This window comes from Raphanus sativus, chromosome 9 (assembly GCF_000801105.2).
Source record: "Raphanus sativus cultivar WK10039 chromosome 9, ASM80110v3, whole genome shotgun sequence".
Lineage (NCBI taxonomy): Eukaryota > Viridiplantae > Streptophyta > Magnoliopsida > Brassicales > Brassicaceae > Raphanus > Raphanus sativus.
Genome location: NC_079519.1, coordinates 9,219,101 through 9,240,806, shown reverse-complemented (window position 1 = coordinate 9,240,806; position 21,706 = coordinate 9,219,101). Strand labels below are relative to the sequence as shown.

Here is a 21,706-nt window from a genome sequence, read left to right as displayed (position 1 = left end):
AGTTTCTAAGATCAAAGATTTCGACTTCTTTCAGGTGTTTCTAAATTTTAGTTCAGATTCGGTTCGGATAATCTATTTTAAAATTTTAAAATTTATAATATAGTTTAAATTTCTCAAATTCTATAAACAAATAAATATATTACATATTTATAAAATAAATATATGTCAAAATACCTAAACTTAACATATAAATTGGTTTTATTTGAATATTTGGATAGAAAATCAATAGATATTTTAAGTATTTTAGGGGTTCTACGTATATTTTAACTAGATCATTTAAGTATTTTTTGGTGTTTTGAGTGTATTTTAGCTATTTTATATATTTACTTTTGACTATTTGTATATATTTTAAGTATTTTGGACAATTTAAAAGTATATATTTTATATATTTTGGATGTTTTAGTATACATTATATCTAAAAATAATTAACATATTTAGATATATAAATCTATCTCAGTACATTCGAGTACCCAAAATATTTCGATTCTGATAGTATTCGGTTTCGATTTTCTAAAATACCAAAATTTTAAATCCGTTTGGATATTTAGTCTATTTCAATTTGAGGTTTTATACTACTTTTTCGGATCTTATTCGGTTCGTTTTTTCGGATTCAGATTTTTTACCTGTAAACCCCACCCACCAACCATCACACGTTCATATTTTCTTGTAACCATAAGAAGAAGCCTTTTTGATGTACACCTTGGCTTCAAAAGAAAACAAACACTATTCAGTTATTGTCTTTGGAATTTATCAAACATGAAAAATGTTAGTAATAAACTAATAATTTAAATTTTCGTTCAAAAGAATTAATTTTCGTTGCTTTTTTTATCCTGACATAATTGTTTTTAAAATCAGGGAATAAGAAAAGATTATTATTTTATTTTAAACGGGACAAAAAGAACTTGAGTTTTATGAAAAGCCACACAAAAAGTATAAAAGTAAGAAAAAATATAATTTTGTGAACACAAAAGGAGAAGAAGAGAGAAGAGGTAGTGGAGATAGATAGAGAGAGCATGTGAAAAAGGTGGAGGGAGCTTTTTGATAATTGTATCTCCTCCTCCTCGTCCGTCCTTTATTTCAGATTTCGCGGGCGATGGAGGTGGAATCCTTAGCGACGGAGATGGAGACGGCGGTGCGTGTGGTGCACCTGGCTTCTTCTCTGTGTGTAAAAGTTCAGGAGAAGCTTCGTCTTCCTTCCTCCACTAACGGTGGCGGTGACGTTAAGTCCAAGGATGATGATTCCCCTGTCACCGTCGCAGGTTCTTTTATCTATTTTTCATCGTTATGTTTTCTTTTTTTTTTTGAAGTTTTGAAGATCTGTCTGGGTTCTTCTGTTTCTAACGAATATGTGATATTACATTCTGTAAATGTCAGTAAAAAAAAGGAAATTATTTGCCAATGTTTTCCCCAGACCTGAGCTGTAACCACAGTTACCATAGTCACCACTTGCATGTGTCCTTTGTTCATTGAATATGAAACATAATTGATCAAAAAAACAAGTCCGCACTTATGTTACGTAATAATAATTCATTTCTTCTCTTTCTTAAGGGCATGTAATGTAATCAGGCTTGAACAAATGATTTGTCTGTATCAGTAGTTTAATAGTGATTTCTTTTTTTGTATTTCTTATTAAACTCTCTGTAGTATCCATTGTTGCTTAATTTCGTCTCATTGCTAAGTTTATTAGTGAGAAAGTGTGTGATTGATCTCATCTGACAAAATGCCAGATTATATGTGTGTTTTAGTGTCAGAGTTTCATACATGTAAGTAAGTTGTGTGATTGATGAGATATCATAACGTGATTGGTTAATAATCTCTGTTTAGTTAAATACTGTGATTGGTATTAAATATTTGTTTCCTGGTTAAAAACAGATTGGGGTGTTCAAGCGATTGTGAGCTGGGTTTTAGCTGAGGTTTTTGGTAGTCATAACCTTTCCATCATCGCTGAAGAGGACACTGAGTCTCTCACCAAGTCAGAGTCAGTAATCCTTTTGGGAGCTGTCTCCAACGCTGTCAATGAAGCCTTGTCTGAAGCTCACAAATACGGTCTTCCCAAGCCAGACAAACCCTTGGGATCGGATGACATTCTAAAGGCTATTGGTCGATGCAACTCCACTGGAGGTCCTAAGGGAAGACACTGGGTTCTTGATCCCGTCGATGGGACGTTAGGTTTTGTCCGTGGTGATCAGTACGCTGTTGCTTTGGCTCTGATTGAGGACGGTAAAGTCCTGTTGGGAGTGCTAGGATGTCCTAACTATCCGGTCAAAAAAGAGGGGTTAAGTAACGGTTGCAACCAAACTGAATCTGGCTCAGTATCGAAAGGGTGTGTCATGTACGCAAAGAGAGGCAGTGGTCAAGCTTGGATGCAACCGTTGCACCCTGGTGGGTATCCGGAATCTGCAAGGCTTCTTACGGCTTCAACAGTGGATGATCCGGTTTTAGCTACGGTTTGTGAGCCAGTGGAGAGAGCAAACTCTAATCACTTGTTCACCGCAGGACTTGCCAACAGCATGGGAGTTAGGTAAACTAATGATTGTTTCAGAACTCTCTCTCTATATATATGTTACAATGCCAACTAATCTTTTCTTATTTTCTTTCAGGAAACAGACTATGAGAGTGTACAGCATGGTGAAGTATGCGGCGATTGCATGTGGAGACGCTGAAGTGTTCATGAAATTTGCGCAGTCGAGTTACAAAGAGAAGATATGGGATCATGCAGCTGGAGTTGTGATTGTTGAAGAAGCTGGTGGTGTGGTTACTGACGCGGGCGGGAGAAAGTTAGACTTCTCAAAAGGAGTTTACTTGGAAGGTCTAGACAGAGGAATCATAGCGTGTTCTAATCAAGTTTTGCATGATAAGATTATAGGTGCTGTTTATGCTAGTTGGGAATCTTCTAGTCTCTGAATAAAAGCTTAGCCACGTTCCTCTGTTTGTTGCAGAATCATCTAGCCAGTGTTTTTTTTTTGAACACTCCAGGGTACGATCTGTAAAGAAGAAACTCACTCTTTTGGTTTTCTGATTTTACAGTTTGCAGATTATTGCATAAGCTATTTTTTTTTTTTTTAAGTGTTGACCTTAATACTGTATACCTTAAATTTTTAAAAATCCATTAGTTGTGATGAGTCAGTCTATAAAGGCAATCGGCCTTTTCCCCTCAGTATGCCAACTATTGATGTACTGATATTCATTCTAAAATTTTTGTTAATTAACTTTCGATGAGATTTTTCTTTATCTTTTTTTTAGTATGATTTATACTACCTGACCTTTTAAAAAAGTTCTTTTAACAACCTGATCCTGTCATAGCTAAACGTGTAGTGTCATTCCTACTAGAAGAAACGACAGGTCGAGATCACTAATGACCAGACCAACTCAGTAATCGACATATACACACATGGTTTAAATACAAGAAAAAAATCAAGCTCATTGACGTCAACTCAATTCTCTGACATTCCTAGATTGCAAACCAACAAAAAAAAAAAGAAAAGAAGAAACATACAAAAATATAAAATACGCCTTTTTGATATTGGTCGTAGCAGATACTCTAATGAAACTTCGAGATGAGTATGAAAAAGTTAAAAGTGAACCACCTTCACTACTTGACAGGGACGCAATAGGAAGAACTGAGAAATGGAGGCAAGACACACACTAAGTGAGGACCCGGTGGATTGCTTCTTACGTTTTCTTCTTCCACGTTCGGCAAACTGAGCTGAGGTGGACGTACATAACCCGCAACTAATGGGACACATAGTATCGAGATTACTACTCTTGAACCTGCAAGCCAACAAAAGAAATAACATATCATCATTTCTATGCAAAAAGCCATTTCTTTTTTTCACAATAAAACAAGTTAGGAGAAGAAAACATGACTTGCCTTTCTCTTCTGAGAGAGACACATGGCCTCTCTTTCTACCTGCAATCATCCAATTCGCCGAATTTGCATTGACTTCGTATAACACCTCATCCTTGTGTAAATAAAACAATAACGGTTGATGAACATGCCGATATTTCAAACAGGAAGCTATATCAACTAGCTCGATCTGGATTCTGGACATGACTTACATGTTCTTCGACGGCTTCACTTCTCTTGAGCTCTTTCAGCCTCTCGACTCTCCACTTTATGGTAGTAAGTTTCCCGACCCTAAGACCATCAGAAGGAAGTGGGAGAAATCCAACTGTAAGGCAAGGATCAAGCACTGGACGCTGCAAAACGATAGCACTCTTGAACACCAAAGCTCTCCTTTCAGAATCAGCTCCAGAGTGATCTGCATCAACTGGTTTGTGTGCCCCAGTGGCTCTATCTCCATTGATTTCATATTTGATATTCAGAATGCTCTCTGGTAGTTGCAAATCTTTCCCTTATGTTGTGCAAACAATTAGTTAGTTCGCAGTTAATACAAGTATGCAAATGTCATTTTGCATGCTAACATGCAAAATGACTTATGGAGGAAAAGAACAAGTCAGAGGGTTCAAGCTGTACACTCTATGTTACATTATCTTTTATCACACTTTCTTGGTAATATTCTGAAACCAGAAATAGCTTCCAAGTTTCAGATGCGTTATTAGTTAAAAGTTCAAACTGTGTTTGACCAGAAGTAATATCTAAAGTAAAACACCGAGTCATATTAATAGTTATGCGGGAGAATAGGAATACCTAATGACATGGTCTTCTCTAGGGATATATTGAACACAACGGCTGCTCTAGACCCCGGAGACACAACAAGCGGAAAGAATGTTGAAGTAGGTCTTCCATCACTTTTTTCATGAACAAATCCATCTTGAAGATCAAGCCAAGTATCAAGAACTATCAAGTTGGCCTTGACAAGGGAGTGTAGCATGACCTGTAAATAGGAATTTATCAATTAATAACCTTGAGTGGATGTGAATAAGAATGAGGGAACTGAAAGGTTAAGAATAAAAAAAAATCCAATTTGAAGGAGCTCAAGCTGGTTACCTGCAAGACCAAAGTGCCATCATTGCATTTGTTTACCACCCTTGTAGTCACGTCAAAAGGGTCCGTAAAATGTGCCGCTACGGTTCTGCTCACATAACAAAATCAGAGGGAAAACTGATCAGGAAAAGGAACTGTTTTTAGGAGCCAAACCGCTGATGTGGAACAAGAAAAAAAGAAAATCAGATTTGGCATAAGAAGAAATAATACAATACCTCTCAAATATCTGGTTATGATTCACCCCAAATTCAAGTTTCAAAGCTACAGTTCTCATTCCCTCTAGAATATCTTGTTTGAGTGGAGTAACTGTTAACGTAAAAAAATACGATCATTGGCAGGTGGATGTGACAAGAGACATGTGATAATCAGAAAAGTAATTTATTGCTGCAAACCTGAAGATGAGCCTCTGGCAAGCTTCTCACTCAATGCACGAACGGGGACCCAGAGAATGGAACTCACATTGCTTGCCCACTCTGAGAAAACTATTTTACCATCGCAGAGATTAAGCACCTCTGAATCCCGTTTTGGAGAGACAGGGCTATCTTCTACAGAAACTTCGGCTTTTGATGCACCAGCATCACAATCTGTTGCCATGTATCTCTCCATCTCAATGCCGTATGAGTCTTCAATCTTTAGCCCCGGACCAGTATCAATGTGCAAGATGGCGCCTTTCAGTGAGTAGTTAATAGGATGTACTATGATACCAATCCACTGGGCTTCATTTATAAGCAACGCAGAAGATACCGCTGAAGCAAGATCAACCAGAGCTCTTGGTTTGGAAACCTAAAGAATAAGATGTCTACGTATCAACCAAGGAAACAAATGTGCATAAGAGCATCATCACTACTCATGCATGTAACTAATGATTTCTACTGTTCCACAATCTGTTATAAATTTCTTAGTATTGGGAGATCGTTCACCTTCAGGATAGGTCTGGTTGGCTTTTCATAGCTCATGAAGTCATCAGTATCTGCAGGACCACCTTTTGAAAAGCTGTGAGACCTGAATCTCAAGCGTCCAATCTGACCAGTAACGACTCCTAAGACATAGGAACCAGGTTTTTGTGGAGGCAGAGCAAATGTGATAGTATTCCTTCCGGGCTTTAGAACAGTTGCAGCAGAACTCTTTAAGGCCTGAAACCCAATTCAAATATATACAGTACTTATTAAGAACATGAAATTCGATAAAAGAAAAAGACAGCACATTCATGTCTAATGGAGAGCAAACCTGGCCGCCTTCATCGGTGTTGTTGGTGGCTACTAAGGTAAGACTAAGTGAATCAAGGGTGATATCATCAGGAAAGCCACTCCACACAGTAACTGATAGAGTTCCAGGGTCTCCATCACACAACTGAAGCGGAGGGCCAGTGTTTCCAGAAAATGTGATCAACGATGAAACATCTAAGGGAACTGGGTTTTTCATTTCACTGTGTGCAAGATTGACAACCTCAATCTGAAAAGCTTGCCGCTCCTTGGGCGAGAATAGACCCTTATCCAACGAAAGTAGCCTAACACAAGATGATATGTATCCAGCTTGATCATTAAGATTCTTTTGACACTCAGCTAAATTGGGCAAGACTTCTGCCAGTAAATCTTGCCATCTTTCACCCGCATAAAGGGCACAAACTTTTTCATAAGAGTTTGCAGCCAAATCATATTTCCCGTGCTTGAAACAGACAGCTGCAATTTCACCATCAAGAACGACTCCATGTCTCTTCCACCAAGAACGGTGATAGTTTTCGGCAGCACCTTTGGTTAGATTAAGATATTTATGCTGCCACAACAAAAGTTATACATGAGGAGCTAAAAGAAAGAGAAGAATTAAAATCAGAAGCTTCACTATCCATATGTAAATGGCTTGCGCAATTGAACTTCCCATTTACGCTACCTCGAAATCCTGAGTAGATGACAATGCCTTTAACAAATCTTGATCTGAAATGGTAAGCCGCAGAGCGTGCTCAGCTGCAACAAAAATTTCAGCAAGCCTCATAGGCCTATCTAGCGGACTCTCAAAATTTCCAGGTGAAGAATTTGTTCTTGACATGGGAGGTGCTTGTACTTTAAGTGATGAAGGTGTTCTCGGAGACGCTTCTAAACCTGATCTGTCAGAATATATATCATTTTAGTTCCTCAAAGAATAACAAAAGGTGATGATTTGCGATATTCCCTAGAAATTTCAAAAACATTTGAGAATAAGGGCTAATACATTTGAAAACAATAAGAGCTAAAAGGACATGAATTGAAAAATAAATCATTACCCTTCAGTAAAACCTGGGCGGCCATCAAATATTTCAGGAATATTTCCAGTAGAAAGAGAAGCCCTTCTTCTGTTAGCCACACGTAGAAGGACAGATGGTTCAAGGGGTAAAGGTTTCCGTTGAATACCAAAGTGCTTGGTCCTTGAACTTGCTTGAAGAATAGTCTGTACCAAAACTAGGAGATCAGTATTCCAAAAAAAAGGTTTAGTTACGCAGACCTAGATCACATGTCCACTACAATACACTGGTAAAACAAAATAATGTCTGTTTCGACAAGAGGTTATGCAAGCACAGTTAGCCTGAATCTAAAGCATGATTGGTTTCAGTAAGAATGCTATCAGATAATACAATCAAGCAACATAATATGTAGCGTATACCTTTTCTTTTTCAAGCACCTCAGAGGAAGCATCTGGTGGAAGAGATGGCCAGACTGCCGGTTTTGGCCAAGGCAGCATACTGAGACAAGCACTGCCCAAAATTTTATAGAAGTTACTACATAGTTCAAGCAAACAAAGAATTTCTTTGTTTGGAAAGTGAATAAATTTGTTAACCCTTTTTCAACAAGAAGTCGTTGAGAATGATTTTTTTCTAATTAACAAGTAAATGAACATAATATAACTGAAATGGACTGGTACCTGTTAAGTGGACTTTTTTCTATGTCTGTTCCATATCCTATCAGATATCCAAGTCTCATGAACTGCAATGAACATAAAGACATCTCAATGGGTATAAACACTTGAAAATAGGTGTCTTATTAAATTCACATACGACCAACAAAACAACACAACAGCGCTTGGACATGAATTAACAAATGTGGTATCACATAAAAAACTACTACATAGACAAACGCAATATCACCTTAAAACATACATATTAACGGCGAACTCCATTCAAGTTGAGAAACGAAGGGTTGTATTCAGTCCCCGAATTTTGAAAGCAAGAAGAGTTTTACCTTAACCCGTGCGAGGGAAAAGAGATCACCCTGAAGACGGTAGAATTCCTTCTCAATATCAGGTGCAACAGTTCCATTATGGTGATGAGAAGCAGTTGCATCGAGCAGCGCTAAACACGCAGTAATTATCCAAACTTCCCGCAAACAGAAGGGAAGCACACTCTACAAAAATATAGAAAGATGACGAAAATTAAGGTTGGTCAACTCAACAAATCAGAGTTACGATAATGAATCTTTCTTTAGTACAGTATAGGCTACCTCATGGAGCGTCAAGGCCTTTGCAAAACTGATAACAAAAGAGTAGCCCCTGGATGAAACTTCAGAAGGACGATTCAACTTGAACAACAGCTGCAATGAAAACACATGCAAGTAAGCTGATGAAAATGTTGATACGCAAATAATGCTACAATTGTGAAAAGGACACCGATCAATATGATGGCTCTTGTGCACACCAACCTTTGATTGACAGGCAAAGAGATACTGTCTAAAATCGAATTCTCTAAAAGAATCATCTTGCACAATCTGTGTCAATGGTTTGCTTCCTGGTTTCAGTAGCGTTGCTTGGTCATCTTCACTATCGAATCCTCCAAATTCCCTCTGTTTTCCAGGCATATTAACTGCATCGTAGTTAATGCATGACAAATTATTTATTTTTCAGGAAGAAAAAAAACTAGGAAAAGGAAATCAGTTTGTTGGATGACTCCCAAATACTTCAAAGAAGATAAAGATAGATGCAGAATACTAATAAATATACAAAATGCAGAATACTAATAGATATACAAAATAGACAAAATCATGGATTTGCCACGGATAAGCAAGAGAGAGACGCAGGGGTAGGAAAAGAACCTGTTTCCAAATAGCAGAGCTCTAGTTCATCATATTCACGTAATGCATCTTCATGAAGATGAGCCATCTCAAATATAAAAGCCAAACTTTCCTGAGGCAGAATAGAACATTATGACCTTAAGAAAATGAAAAAAAGTGTAAGGACCGAAGAATGGTATTTCTAAGCTTAACAAATGCGCATTCTTCTCATACTTCTACTGAAGATAACAGAAGGGGCATCCATTACAGAGAGTTTACCAAAACCGTATAAAATCACATTACAGAAGAAGAAACAAGTTTTTGAACCATTTATTAATCTGCATAGCCAGTCAGGTTGGGAAGAGAGATAAACCTTCAGGATGAAGAAATTACAAAAGTTCCATATTGGCATAAACCGCTGCTCGGTCAGCTTGCGTATCTCATCCTCGTAAAATAGAACGCGCCTATCCAAGGTATTCCTGATGCACTCGGTAATCTTTAATTCTAGATCCTCCCAAAAATTTGCGTTGGGGCCATGTAAATCCAGCTTACAGCACCTTAAAAGTATGGGAAAAATTATAATAATAAGAAGACCAGCAATGACATACGAAAATTCAAGAAAATCTGATCAAGCAAATGAAAATGTGCGGTAGTGTCTACCCCTTCTGCATTATCTTAAGTAACTATTCTACAGATAACTTCATTCGAATGAGTGCGGTTTTGCACAACAGTTTATCCTATTCTACTTTTGTCAGAATTATATTTCAGTAGGAGCAATCAAAGCCTCTTCGAGAATCTTGCATGGTTTAAACTTTGCTTCTCGGCCACATGTACTGGAACAAGAAAACAAAACTGCCCAATGTGCAATCCTAACCTTTCTCTCTTTTTAGAACTGAAATCAACTTCAAGCTTGGCATACACTTTCTTCACAGATTTAGTTGCTTGATCATTACTTGGATGAGCCTTAGATACAAATACAATAAACCATTCCCTCTCATCGTTCTGAACAATTAATTTGAGACGTGGTTTAAGAATATTTTTAAACTCATCAAGATCCTGCAATGCCAAAGACACCAAATAAGGAATAATACTGGAAAAAGAGAGAGCAAAGAAACAACAAGACTGAGTACCTCACAGGTGACAAGAACAATAGTCGCATATGGTTCTCGGAACCAGAACAAGTACTGCTCTTGCGGAGGTCGACTTCGAAGTCTGGCGTCTGTAGTTAATATAAACTCAACGGGCAAGTTCTCAACGAGCACAGGATTACGAGTCCTGTTTGTCAAGAAGGCTCTTTTGAGTGGCTGATGTTCTTCAAACAAACCTTTAACCGTGGGCCACAGATCAGACACATCTTCCACTGTAACAAACGGGAAGCTAAGTAAGATCACATGTAAAAAAGAAAAAATAAAATGAGAAAACTTCAAGTATGCAACTCAAATCTTGGCAACAAGTCTTTTTAAATCTCTGAAGCTCCAAAACTTAGAATCTGTGAATATACAGGGGGACTTCAACTACATTGTGAAACTTCCAATTTTAAGATGAGATCCGATGTAAAGAGCTTAAAAGCCAAAAATAATATCTAACTATCAGATCGCAAAATGTAGACAAGTAAGTAGTACAGATCCTAAAAGCAAAGCTACATCGGAGAATTTTTACCTGCGGCGACGACGCGATTGCATGAATTTTGAACCGTCTGGAACTGAGCCAAATAGTTCGCCATCTCGACGCTCTAAGATCCGAACTCGGTCTATAGCTCAGGTTCGACAAGGCTAATTACTTACTCTCCAATCAAATCAAATACATCAGCTATACCTTACAATCGAGGTTCAGGATTGCTCCTGGGGTAAACCGTTCCCACCTAGAACCGAATCGGTTTATCGAAAATTATACAAGATGATTGGTTGGGACTTTTTCAAAAATATTTTAATCAGCAGTTATCAATACTATTAAAAACAATTACACTTTGGCACACTTGATTAAGTAATTAGACGAATACACCTTTTGAGCTTGTGTCACACTTTCTTATTACAAAGACATTATCTATACTATTAAGGTGCCGACTGGTTTTCCCGCTACCACCCGCAAACGCAGCTTTTGCGATTTATAGCGGTTGTTGGCGTTTCGAAACAATCACAGAAAACGCTACAAATCGCTTCAAACCGCTCCGAACCTCTTAAAATCAAAAGCTGGTTCCAGCTAGCGTTTGCGGTTGCGGGCGGTTGCGGGAGGGTAAATTTTTTTTCTTTAAAAACAGAATAAATAAAAATAATACTAAAAATATCCAATAAAATTTTTCAATTGAAATAATAGAAATTGTAAAATGTATTCATATTATATTTCAATTTATATTATAAAATTCAAAACTAAAATATTTTCTATAAATTTTTAAAATTGAATAATATGATTTTATAAATATAAATTTTATATTTATCATATTATTATGATTTTTAATATTTTTATAATTACATAAAATATAAATATTGTTAAATTATTATTTAACAGATGTTGCGTTTTGTAGTTTACCAGTCATAAGAGTCCCGCAAACGCAACAATTTCTAACAGCTATACCAGTCGTACAAATCTCTAAAAAACGCTTAAAACCGCAACCACCCGCACCCGCAAACTCCCGCAACCGCAACCGCAACCGCTGCGGTTACACCAGTCAGGCCCTCTATCGATAGTTTTTCTCTTTTTTTCATTAAGGACAAATGGGATAGGATCTTCCTAAGTCGTTTTCGCCTAGACCATTTTAATGGTTTGGCAATAGACCGTGTATTTCTTAATTCTAATCCGGTCAGCGATTATTTCTCTGTTTGATATTGCATGTTTTAATATATTTAATATAATTTTCTTATCAATATTTTCTCGAAATTTTAAGAAATAATGTATACAGAAAATATCTATAAGCATTAAATATATTTAGGATCTTTATATATACGAAGGATAAATGTCCCACATCAAAATTTTGTGAATCTCATCAATAAAAATGATTACTATAAATGTAGCATTCTTTTTTGCTTGAATAAAATCAAACACACCAAAACCTATCTTTTTGATTGGGTTTAAACAACAAAATTTTCGTTATTATTAGACAATTAATCGAGTAATAATGTTTAGTTATGTTGAATTGACAGTTTAAATCTTTATTGATTTATTGTGTCGAGTAGCCAAAATCACAGTACGTAACAACCTCTTTTAGTGTTTTTCTGGCTGCAAAACCTGTAAATCGGCCAATTTTGTAAGTTCAAAGAGGAGAATATTGTCACCATATAAAAAACATGAACAACTCTCTAAAACATTGAATTACAAATGCTTTTCTATATTTTGAATTAAATTTAAATAAATATATAAAATCACAAACTTACAAATATTTGACACATTTATAGGAAACATTACAACAACAAAAATTGTGTCATTCATTAATAGTAATTTGAACATTTTAAAACATTAAACCACCTACATATTTCCCTAATTTTTTGTTATTTGTTTCTTTATTAATAATTTTGAAAATAAATAATATAATATAAATCGTGATTAACAAGATTTTATTAACCTAACACGATTTAGAATATTATATAACCTTGAGATTTTAGAAAATAATTTAGGCAGGAAATCTCTATAAGCATTGAATATATTTGAGACATTTATATATATGAAGTGTAAATGTTTCACATCGAAAATTTGTGAAACTTATCAACAAGAATGATTATATATATAGCATGTTCTTTTACTTGAGTAAAACTAAATGGGTCGTAAAAAACCCAAAGCCTATCTTTTTGATTGGGGTTTTTATTACACTTCGGCAATTAATCTGAGTAATATGTTTAGTTATGTTAAATCGATTGTTTAAATCTTTACCGATTTATTGTGCCAAGTAGCCAAATCGCTGTAGGTTGCCCCTATTAGCGTTTTTCCAGCTGCAAAACCGGTAATCCGACCAAGTTTTTTAGTTCAACGAAGAGAATATTGTCACCATGTGAAAACATGAACTGCTCTTTAAAACGTTGAACTCCAAATTCTTTCATGCATTTTGGATTAAAGTTTAATAATATATAAAAAAATATGAACTTGCAAATATTTGACACATTTATATGAAACTTACAAAGGAAAAAATAGTGCCATTTATTAAAGGTAATCTGGACGTTCTAAAACATTAAACCACCTAACGTATTTCCCAATTTTCTTGCTATTTGTTTCATTATTAATATTTTAAAATAAATATTATAATTTAAATATTGGTTAAAAAATTATTGACCTAACAAGATTTAGAATATTATATATCCACGAGATTTTAGGAAATAATTTATGTAATTAAGAAATCTCTATAAGCATTAAATATATTTGAGATCTTTATATATATGAAGTGTAAATGTACCACATTAAAACTTTGTAACCCATCAACAAGAATGATTACTATAAATATATAATGTTTTTTTGTTTGGGTAAAATCAAATGGGCTATAGTAAACCCAAAGCATATATTTTTATTGGATTTAAACACAAAAAAAAACTCTTAGGTAATTAACTAGAGTAATAGTGTTTAGTTATATTAAATCGACCGTTCAAATTTTTACCGATTTATTATGCCGAGTAGCCAAAAGCACGGTAAATTGCCCCCATTAACGTTTTTCCAGCTGTGAAACTGGAAATTCGGCTAAACTTTTGAATTCGACGAGGAAAATATTGTCACCATGTAAAACACTGAACAACTATGTACAACGTTGAACTACAAGTGCTTTCACACATTTGAATAAAATATTAATAATATACTAAGAACATGAATTTACAAATATTTGACACATTTATATGAAACTTGCAAAGAAAAAAATCATGTCATTCATTAAGAGTATTTTGAACATTTAAGAACATAAACCCCTAAGCATATTTCTCTATTTTCTTACTATTTGTCTCTTTATTAATATCTTAAAAATAAACATATAATATAATTTATGGTTAACAAGAATTTTTGGATCTAACAGGATTTAGAATATTATATATTCTCGAAATTTTAGGAAATAATTTATACATAAATCTATGTAACTGTTAACACATTAAATATATTTGAGATGTATTTATAAAGTGTAAATGTCTCACATCGAAACTTTATGAAACTCATCAAAAATGATTACTATAAATATAGCATGCTATTTCTCTTAATTAAATTGGCTGTAATAAACCAAAAACCTATATTTTTGATTGGCTTAAACAATATCCGTGTATTAACACATTTATATAAAACTTGTAAAAAAAAAAATATCTGCGATTTCAAAGTGCAGATCAAAATCTAGTCTATCCTATTAAAATTAAAGTACAAATGAGAATTAACCTTAAATTTTTAACTTATTTACAATTTTATGCCACTGAAATAAATAAATAGATATATCTTTTATTGTTTTCTTCAAGTATTAAATCACTTCCTAAAGTAATTGTAACTACTCAAGATTTCCTTAACAATATTATACGTAATATAACCTTCCTTTTTTATTTTGAACAGCCATATAACTTTCCTTATGTCAAAGTTATAGAGCCATATAACTTTCCTTTGTCTGCACCACAAGAAATTATATTATATTTATTATCATCTTCTCAATAAAATGGTTGTCTACTATATATATTAATCATCACCCTTAGCTGATTTAACATGCACCAAACGCAGAGTTATAAGAACTTTATGAGTAATGCAACTCATTTCTCATAACAATTTTTAATCTCACACAAAAATCAATTATAAATATAACCAAACTTTTTTGTCAACTGAGTTACCAATAATTCTAAAATCAGCTAATTTATTTATAATTTTTTTTTTTTGAATTAGGGAACGAACAACTCTATTTATGTTTTTTTTTTAAAGGGCCAACAACTCTATATATGATATTCAAATCATAACGAATAAACAATGAACACAACATCCGGTAAAACAACTGAAGTTTTTTAACCTTTAGGTTTTAACCCAACACAAAATAAACATAATATTCTAAATATTAAAACAGTCGTGATATGCTTCGCAAATATGGTTAATGGGTCTGCCGTGTGCTCAGGTTCACATATCATAAATGAAAAAAGCCTACAAGTAATTAGAGATTAATTAAAATTATTATAGTGTTCATTCTTTAATTTCAAATTTTAATCATATATTATATATGTTGGATTTTGGACATAATGAATAGTACATATATCGTTTTACAGAAATCAAACGTAACGTATATTTTTCAAAAAGACAGTCATAGTAAAATGTATAATTTTTATTTGAGTTGATTTTATAGTATATCATATTGTAGAACACACAAAATTACAACATAATTTTTTTATGAAAAAAACATTCACATGGATCAAACTATAGTTTATAATTATATTATGTGATGTATTTTTGTTATCATTTTTATTATAATGTTTATAGATTATATAATGGTGTAAAAATATTTAATTATATTACGTAAACAAAAAAAACACCCGCTCGGTCGGGCGGGTCCAGCTCTAGTTTACTATTATATATTTTAACTAAACACACAAAACTACTTTTTCTCCTAACCTTACAATTCAAACTACTAGAAAAACAAAACAGCTTCAAAAGTGACTATTTTTATGTTTTTTCACCAACTCAAACTGCTTTTTTCTTTGTACCTTTTTCATCTACTATAATCTCTAAATCATGATACAAATGATAAATGTCTAAATATACTTGTGAAGGTGGACCAAATTTGTTTAAAAAAAATAAGTCTAACATTTTAGTTTGGATCGGTTTTATGAGTTTTTGATATTTCCGCATTACATATATATGGTTCATGGAATAATATAAATTTATCACAAAATCAATATATATCATTTTAAAATTTTACTGTTACAGAATAATCATTTTCATAAATACCCTAAAATAGTAATGAACAAATAACTAAATTTTCATAAACGTGCATGTCATCTTCGTTTATGATTGCATCGATCTGTTTGAATCGCTTAAAGACTCGATCTAGAACTACTAGGATGATTGAAAATTGAATCTCAGTTCTAAACATCGTTTTATCTTGAATGCCTTAAGTAAAAAGAACATCGTTTTTAGCAAAAAAAAAAAAAAAAAAACATTGTTTTATCGTAAATGGCACTACGAGAAGAATGAGAATGTTTGCATGAAACTTTAGCAAAAAATAAAAAGAGAAATGAGAATGTTGATAGTCAGTCTGTTGATAGTAGTGCTCACTTTATATGTACGTGGAGGTAGGTAATGTGACAATTGAGAATGTGGTGGATTTTATTTAAAGCACGTGGTAGTCGAAAACCTCCTTATTTTAATGAGAACACAGTTTGATAGTTTGCGTGCTAAAATTGTATACGTGCCATTTTGAACCAAAAAAAAAAAAAAATTGTATACGTGCCATAGTCATAGTGAAGAAACGATTGGGATTGGCAAAGTATTGAGGCAGTTCTGCGTTTAGTGCAAAATTGATTTCAGCTTCTCACTTTTTTTCAATCAAGTTCCTTTTGATAAAAATTTCACGTGCCAACTCTGACCGCGCGTTATAAGAAATAGCCAATTTCTCTGTGGCTCCTTTTCCGATGAAGAGTGTGTGGAAAGTCTCCGGCAAAGCTTCCGACCTGAACCCAGCGCCGTTCACCTCCGGTGAGCCTCCCATCCCGCCTCCTCTCCCTCCTGACCCCCCAGACCCAACTTCATCGCTTTCTCCTGTCCAATTCCCTCCTCTCTCTTCCTCCAAAACTACTGGCTCTAGACTAATCTCCTCGTTGAAGGTTGGCTCTGAGGCTTCTAAATCCTTCTCAACTGCTGGAGCTCCTTTGCTACAGTTTGAACCCAAAGTGTGTGAGACACCTGCAAATGAACACACTGCAGAGAATGCTTCAGAAACCATTACTCCTGATTCCCAAACTTCCAGATCTACTGTTACTTCTACAGTACAACCCTCTCAAACAGAAACTTCTTTTCAAAACTTCAAAATTCTTCCTCCTAAATCATCCTCCCCCATTAACACAAACAAAGCCTCCACCTCTTTCTCGTCCCTCCCCCCTCCTACTTCAAGAAACCCTGCTCCCCCACCTGCTGTGACCTCATCTAAACCCTCTCCTGACCACAACTCCCCTCCCATTTCGGACCCTATCCTCCCAACTCCAACACCCTCACCAATTGTTGAACCTAATAACACTACCCCCTCTGTCTCCCCTGCCTCGTCTACCCCCTCTGCCCCCACTACCGCAGCAGTTGCTACGCTACCCTGGTGGAGAAAATAAAAGCTGCAGAAGACAAAACTCTGAAAAGATTAGCACCAGTCTCTATAGCTCCATCTGGCAGACCAAGAATCCTAATCCCGGACTCAGTATTCAAAGCAGGAGCTGAAATCCACAAGGATTTTATAATCTGCTACTTCAATGGAAAAGCCCCTCCCTTCAAGTAGATTCAGAGTGTTTTCAACCATATGTGGGGAAAAGGGCAGCGACTGGAAATCCACAACAACCCTCTGAACCGAACCACCCTTGTAAGAATCCCTAGTGAATACCTCCGCAACAAAATCATTGAGAAAAATATTTGGTATGTTGGAGATTCTATGTTTCATACAGCTCAGTGGTCATCGGAACACTCCTCCTCGACTCCTCCTCTGAAGGCAATAAAAATCTGGGCTCAACTCACTGGAGTTCCCCTTGATTACGGTACAATGCAGGGCTGAGTCTTGTCGCGGGACTTGTAGGCGAACCCAAAGAGACTGATGACTTTACAAAAAACATGGTGAGTCTAACCGTTTCCCACGTTAAAGTCGAGGTTGACCTAACGAAGCCTCTTCCCTCTGTCTTTGAGTTTGAACGCGAAAGCGGTGAGGTGGTAGAAGTTTATGTGAATTATCCGTGGGTGCCTCCAACTTGCTCCCACTGCCATGAATTAGGTCATGTCATTCGAAACTGCCTCCACTACACTCCCCCTCCTCCAGCCCCGCCTACTGTGGACAAATCACAAGCCAATAAACCTGCAGCCCAAACCACCCCAGCTTCTAAAACTACTCGACAAATATACAGAAAGAAGGTAGCAGAGTTAAAAAACACTAACCATGGCTCTGTCTCAGAGACTGGAGGTTCTCGCACTGATGACATGATGCTGGATACTGTCCCTCCTCCTTCTGCTCCCACTGGTAGCATCACACCTGCTGCCTCAGATTCCTGTTTTACCCCTGTCCCCACACCGCGACCATCCCTCAAGCGTTCTCGTTCTTCACCAACCCTCTCCCCTCCTATCACTTCGAATCCAAACCCATTTATGCTCCCCTTCCCGCCTTCATCCTCTTCAAAAACTCCCTTTTTGCCACCCTCTCTTCCCTCCTCTATTCTCCCTCCTCCCTCAAAAAACCCTTTCCTATCCAAAAACCAATTCTCACCCCTCTCCCTTGCACCTGACCCACCAAAAAAGCCGTTGTCCCCTTCAAACCAGCTAATTATTACTTCTTTTTTTTCCCGGGAATCTGCCTCTAATGGTGGTGACCCTCCTTCTACTTCCCAATGAGTGTGAAACTCTTTTTTTGGAACCTCCGTGGTCTAAATGACCCGGAGAAGCATATGCCTTTTATTTCTTGGCTATATACTCATAAGCCACTTTTTGGAGCTTTGCTCGAAACTCATATAAAAGAAACTTCCCTTCCTTTCCTTATGTCCAAACTCTGTGGTGGTTGGAACTACGCATCTAATCATGGAGCTGATGATGATGGTAGAATCATTTTGATCTGGAAAAACCCCCTCTCTGTTCAAGTGATCTCTCAGTCCCGCCAGTCTTTAACCTGTATCCTAACCATTCCCTCCCATGAGCCGATCTACTACACTGCAGTGTACGCCTCAAATCTCTGTGCTGAAAGAAATGATATGTGGGCTGAGCTGATGCATCTCCATGGTACGCTAGATCTTGATAATAAAAACTGGATGATAGGAGGAGACTTCAATCAGATTATGTACCCTTCGGAACACTCCTCTCCTGCAGTGGTTGTTCCTGACAACCAAATGTATCAGCTCCAAGACTGTTTCCTACAAATGGGCATGTTCGATCTACGTTATAATGGTCCTTCTCACTCATGGACAAATAAACAGCCTTCTGGTCCCATTGGAAAAAAACTAGATCGTTTCCTAACCAACTACAAAACCATCTCTGCCTACCCTCATGTCGATGCCATATTTTCGCCCAACCTTTTTTCTGACCACTGTCCCTGCCTAATAGACCTATCCTTTACCCTACCTACTGCTGGAACCCACCCTTATAAATTCCCAAATTACTTAACCAAGCACCCTAGCTTCCTGAGGACAGTTCATGACGCATGGGTTCAGGCCGGAAGCACTTGTTTGACTCTTTCACAGCTCTGTTGGAAACTAAAACTCATAAAGGGAGAACTAAAGAGACTAAACAAAGAAAATTTCTCAAATATTCAAGAGAGAGTGAGTGATACTTACCATTTGCTTCAATTTGCGCAGGTTCAGGCACTTAATGATCCAACAACTGCGACCTTCCAGGCAGAGAGAGATCTCCACGACAAGTGGACATTCCTGAGGCATATAGAGGAGAGCTATTACAGACAAAAATCTCGCATTAATTGGCTCGGTGAAGGGGACTTCAATACTACCTTCTTTCACCGTATGTGTCAAGTCCGAGCAAGCTATAATGCCATCAGATCCTTCCTCTCGGTTGCTGGAGTGATGGTCACTGACCCATTGGAGATGAGTGAACTAGCGGTGGGACATTTTAAATCAATACTTGGACCTGTCAACTACTCTCCACCAGTGTTGCTTTCCTCTCCATCCTGGTTTGATGAGTTAATAGGATTCGAATGTAACCTGCACCAAACCCAACAAATGCTCTCAGTACCGACGGCGGAAGAGATTCGGAGGATGTTTTTCAAGTTAAACCCTAACAAAGCCCCTGGCCCCGATGGCCTCACCTCTGGTTTCTTCAAAGAAGCTTGGAAAACAGTGGGTGAAGAAGTGGTATCCTCGATCACTCATTTCTTTACGGTGGCTTTCCTCCCTGCCTCAGCAAACTCAACGATTCTCACACTGGTTCCAAAGTTCCCGGGAGCGACGAAGATAACTGACTTTCGTCCAATTGCTTGCCTCAACACTGTGTACAAGGTAATCTCCAGACTCCTAGTGGCGCGGCTCAAGCCAATTCTTCAAGATGTAATCCTTTCATGTCAGACAGCTTTCGTGAAGGACCGCCTACTAGTGGAGAATATTGTGTTAGCAAGTGAGTTAGTACACGAGTATCACAAAAACAAGGGGGTGAAGAGGATTACCATCAAGGTCGACATCGCAAAGGCATTTGATACACTCTCTTGGGAGTTCCTCTTTGGTTGCTTGCAAAGCTTTCACATCCCTCACCACTTCATTTCCCTGCTAAAGGCCTGCGTGTGTACAACAAGATTCATGGTGGGTTACAATGGCACGGTTAATGGCTACTTTAAAGGGAAGAGAGGTCTAAGGCAGGGTGATCCACTATCACCCTACCAATTCGTTATAGCCATGAACTGCCTCTCGCACATGCTGAAAAGAGCTGCAGCTCAGGAAGGTCTACAATACCATCATAACTGTGAAAAAATAAAGCTTACTCACCTTTCTTTTGCAGATGACCTTCTCATATTTATAGATGGCTCCCTCGACTCTGTGCAACATGTCCTAAAAATACTTCACGAGTTTGAACTGAGGTCGGGGCTAAAGGTCAGCATGCAAAAGACAAGCTTCTATGCCTCGGGGCTATCTGATGCAGAAATAGATACAATTCAGGCATCGACAGGAATGGTGTGTGGAGTACTGCCTATTCGTTACCTTGGTGTTCCTCTCAACTCCAAGAAGTTGAATATAGTCAGCTGTGAGCCTCTCCTCCATCAGATTAAGAAGCACCTCTCCTCCTGGACAGTAAAAACCCTTTCATTTGCTGGCAGGTTGCTTCTTATAAAAACTGTCATCTCCGGCATCAATACTTTTTGGTGTTCTGCATTCATACTGCCTAAAGCCTGCATAAAAAGAATAAACTCGCTCTGTAGTGTGTTCTTATGGAAAGGAGAAGTGGAGAGTAACAACACAGCCAGAGTAGCATGGGAAAAATGTGTACTTACAAAGGAGCAGGGCGGGCTAGGTATCAAAGATCTCCAAACCTGGAACTTGGCGTGTTGTATAAGACTAATTTGGATGCTGTTCTTCAAGGCAGGCTCGGTGTGGGTTGCTTGGTTCCGAGACAAAGTTCTTAAAGGTTCAATCCACAACTACTGGACCACAAAACCAAGCTCTTCTTACTCTTGGTTAGCCAACAAGCTTCTTAAGCTTAAAACGCTGGTCTTCCCGTTGATCAAGTTACGCTTGGAGGATGGAAAGACAGCTAGGTTCTGGCATGATAATTGGTCACCCTTTGGAAGCTTGGCATCTGCGTTGAACAGCTCTGTATCGAGGCTAGGAATTGCAGATAAGGCGACGGTTGCATCACTGCAGCGGAGAGGGGCCTGGCGTCTCCCACCTGCTCGATCCGAACCCCAGTTACTTCTACAGGCTTTCCTGACAACTATAACCCTCTCAGATAAGCCGGACTACTATGAATGGGAAATTTCAGGTAAAGTAAGTTTGAAATACTCTACTGGTCAAACTTATGCTTACCTGCGGGGAAATATTGAAGAGGTATCGTGGGCTCCTGCGATCTGGTTCTCTTATGGAATCCCGAGACAGCAATTCCATGCTTGGCTCGTGGTGCTTGATAGATGTCCGACGAGGGATAGACTGTTATC

The 21,706-nt window shown here is 37.1% G+C and overlaps 3 protein-coding genes across 3 annotated transcripts; 2 read left to right on the top strand and 1 right to left on the bottom strand.

Annotated features, from left to right (window-relative positions):
* The first annotated feature begins 965 nt into the window (after window positions 1-965).
* Window positions 966-3,038, top strand: LOC108825605 (PAP-specific phosphatase HAL2-like). The gene is made up of 3 exons (XM_018598930.2): window positions 966-1,259; window positions 1,873-2,521; window positions 2,601-3,038. Exons 1-3 carry the CDS (start codon window positions 1,094-1,096, stop codon window positions 2,902-2,904), a joined length of 1,119 nt encoding a protein of 372 aa, XP_018454432.2. The 5' UTR covers window positions 966-1,093; the 3' UTR covers window positions 2,905-3,038.
* A 318-nt stretch (window positions 3,039-3,356) lies between these two features.
* Window positions 3,357-10,783, bottom strand: LOC108831407 (trafficking protein particle complex II-specific subunit 130 homolog). Its single transcript, XM_018604953.2, has 21 exons — window positions 10,621-10,783; window positions 10,092-10,321; window positions 9,836-10,017; window positions 9,335-9,518; window positions 9,004-9,094; window positions 8,614-8,774; window positions 8,416-8,505; window positions 8,158-8,319; window positions 7,841-7,902; window positions 7,583-7,673; window positions 7,206-7,369; window positions 6,836-7,049; window positions 6,176-6,721; window positions 5,869-6,081; window positions 5,341-5,731; window positions 5,164-5,254; window positions 4,952-5,036; window positions 4,652-4,838; window positions 4,060-4,355; window positions 3,872-3,962; window positions 3,357-3,771 (listed from the first exon to the last, which is right to left on the bottom strand). Exons 1-21 carry the CDS (start codon window positions 10,682-10,684, stop codon window positions 3,593-3,595), a joined length of 3,774 nt encoding a protein of 1,257 aa, XP_018460455.2. The 5' UTR covers window positions 10,685-10,783; the 3' UTR covers window positions 3,357-3,592.
* Window positions 10,784-17,688: 6,905 nt separating this feature from the next.
* Window positions 17,689-18,456, top strand: LOC108824710 (vegetative cell wall protein gp1-like). The gene has a single exon (XM_018598108.1). It carries the CDS (start codon window positions 17,689-17,691, stop codon window positions 18,454-18,456), a length of 768 nt encoding a protein of 255 aa, XP_018453610.1.
* The last annotated feature ends 3,250 nt before the right edge of the window (window positions 18,457-21,706 follow it).